This window comes from Pygoscelis adeliae, unplaced genomic scaffold, assembly GCF_000699105.1.
Source record: "Pygoscelis adeliae isolate BGI_AS28 unplaced genomic scaffold, ASM69910v1 Scaffold120, whole genome shotgun sequence".
NCBI lineage: Eukaryota > Metazoa > Chordata > Aves > Sphenisciformes > Spheniscidae > Pygoscelis > Pygoscelis adeliae.
In genome coordinates this window covers 6115332-6117763 of record NW_008824032.1, presented here as the reverse complement: position 1 = coordinate 6117763, position 2432 = coordinate 6115332, and the positions used below count along the sequence as shown (strand labels likewise).

At 48.6% G+C, this 2432-nt stretch overlaps 1 protein-coding gene across 1 annotated transcript in view; it reads left to right on the top strand.

The window, feature by feature from the left end:
- The window catches only part of GAP43 (growth associated protein 43), a 154122-nt gene extending 152277 nt beyond the window's left edge, over positions 1-1845 (top strand). The window contains exon 4 of the mRNA XM_009330459.1: positions 1064-1845. Coding sequence (XP_009328734.1) covers positions 1064-1152 — 89 coding nt within the window. The 3' untranslated portion in view covers positions 1153-1845. The remainder of the gene's footprint in view (positions 1-1063) is intronic.
- The last annotated feature ends 587 nt before the right edge of the window (positions 1846-2432 follow it).

Genomic DNA, 2432 nt, shown 5'->3' with positions numbered 1-2432 from the left:
TGTCCTGCTGCAATGAGAAGGGCATGGTGTCTCACGCTGGATGAACCCAGCAGCAAGATCACTCCAGCTTGAGGGGCGCTCCTTTTGTTTACCTTGTCCCTCCCAGCTGCCTTTGCCTTCCCCTCAGTTCTGATCCCCTGTCTAGTTCATGTGTTGTGGGATTGCTCCTAGTGTTCATTTTAACTTCTCATGTGAATGGTGTGCCAGAACAAGGTGTCTGTTTGACAGGCAGACCCAGCATCCAGTTACACTCATTGCTTTCCCCTGGGGCAGCTCTGCCTTTGAAAGGAGAGCCCAGAAAACTGGAGAGACGTGATAACCTCCCAGTTGAAGGCTCCTGTTCTTGAAGGCTTAGAGACATTTCTCCAGATGTCTATTCAGTGTAAGAGAAGTCTGAGTTACAGGTTATAAAATTTTTCCCTCTGGGTCTTGCAAGCTTCAAGTGCACATAGAGTTTTCTTTTCATGACCTCTTTAAGACTCGGCTGGAAGGATCTGTAGGACTAATTAGGGGGCAATAATTCAACAGTGGTCATGGGGTTTAGTAAAAGGGTAATACAGGTATCTGATCTAGCTGGTAAGCCAAGAGCCTAATCAGTGCACCTGATTAAATGAATGACAGTTGCCTGCCACATCATAGAATCATAGAATCATTTAGGTTGGAAAAGACCTTTAAGATCATCAAGTCCAACCATTGAAGTGGGAGCAGCCTTGGTGGGGCCCCCCCTGACTCCAGTGTGACTTGAATACACAGCCTTCTGATCTGGAGTCAGACATGCTGGCATTGCACCACGAGGTGCACTGTGAGCTAGGCACCTCCTTCCAGTTGCACATGCATTTCTGGTGGGGCTGGAGGTGTTTCATGAGAGCTACACACTTGTCTGCGGGGCTGAACCCCGGCACGTTCTTTCCATGCCGCAGAAGTGCCAGGGACTTTGAGACCTGGGTCACTTTGGGGACAGAGAAGCCTGAAGCCATGCAGTCCATCATGCGATGGCCGTGTGCACGTGCAGGATGCTGTAGATCATGGCTGACTAACCCTGGACCATCTCTTTCCCCACTAGATGCTGTAGAAGAAACCAAACCTACTGAAAGTGCCCAGCAGGAAGAGGTGAAAGAAGAAGAGAGCAAGGCGGACCAAGAAAATGCCTGAACATTAAGAAATGACTCCCCATTGCCCCTCCCTCCCTCCCCCTATCCTCTATCCTTCCTTCCCACCCCAATCTCGATCTCCCCCCTTCCTGCTCACATCTGTGAGCCTGTCGGTCCCTCTCCCATTCCCACTTAAACCCTTTTTCTCTCTGTGTGGCAAACATTTAAAGAAAAAAAAAAAAAAAGCAGGAAAAATCCCAGTCAAACAGTGTGGCTTAAACATTTCTTTGTTTCTTGGTGTTGTTATGGCGAGTTTTTTGGTAATGATGATCCAATCATTTTGGGAAAATTCTTGCACTGTATCAGAGTTCTTTGACCTGGCGCGTGCGTGTGTCTGTCTGCCCACCACGAGCGCGCTCTCTCTCTCTCTCCCCCCTCTCTCTCTTCTCCAAGTGTGTGTGTGTGCAATGTTACGTTCATCCGAGGAGTCCAGACTTACCGAGTGAGTTAAAATGAAAGAGGGGAAAAAAAAAAAATCCTTTTCTTCCTTTTTCAATGTGATGGAATGAACGAAAGAAAAAAAAAAAAAACACCAAACCAAACAAACAAATGAACGAAAAATCTTACTAAACCCCAGTTTGTTTTCAGAACTAAAACAACAAAAAAAAATGTGCCAATAGCATAATGCTTGGCTCCAGGCTCCTTTTTCAAACTGAACAATAATTATAATAAATGAGAATAATGATCATTAATACCACCGTGTCGCATTTCTATGCTGCCGTACATCCTGCTGGCCTGCGGTCTTTGGTGGGCCACTTCTTGCGTGGCCCCGCTGTGCTCCTTGGCCACCGGTCAGTGACTGACCACACTCCCTGGCACTGCTGAGGGGATTTTTAAGGGAAGCAGGCTTGGATTTCGAGTGAGGCGTTAGCACCGACTAACATAAATATTGAAAGTAGCAAAGTCAGTTTTAGGAAAGAACAACATAAGCGGCCCTCTAGGAAACCTCTAGGCCCTGACTTGGAGAAGCATGGTGACCTTGGAGGGATGAGCCTGGGCAGCCTCGTGGGTCCCAGCAGAGGGACCAGCTTTGGTCCATGCTGAAGGTCCGACCCCTGCCGAGGGCCACACCGAGGGCCGTGAGGGGACAGGCTGTGAGCTCCCCCCGGCAGCAGGATGATGCTCGCCCCACCGGGCTGGGGTTGGAGAAGTTGTTAAGTAACATAGTGTGTCTGGCCCTCCAAAATGTTCTGTTTGGCAAAATAAATTGGGCCAATGCATTGAGTAAATAGGCATGTGGGCAGGACAAGGTCCGGTAGCGTAAGAGCCAGTCGAGAGCAC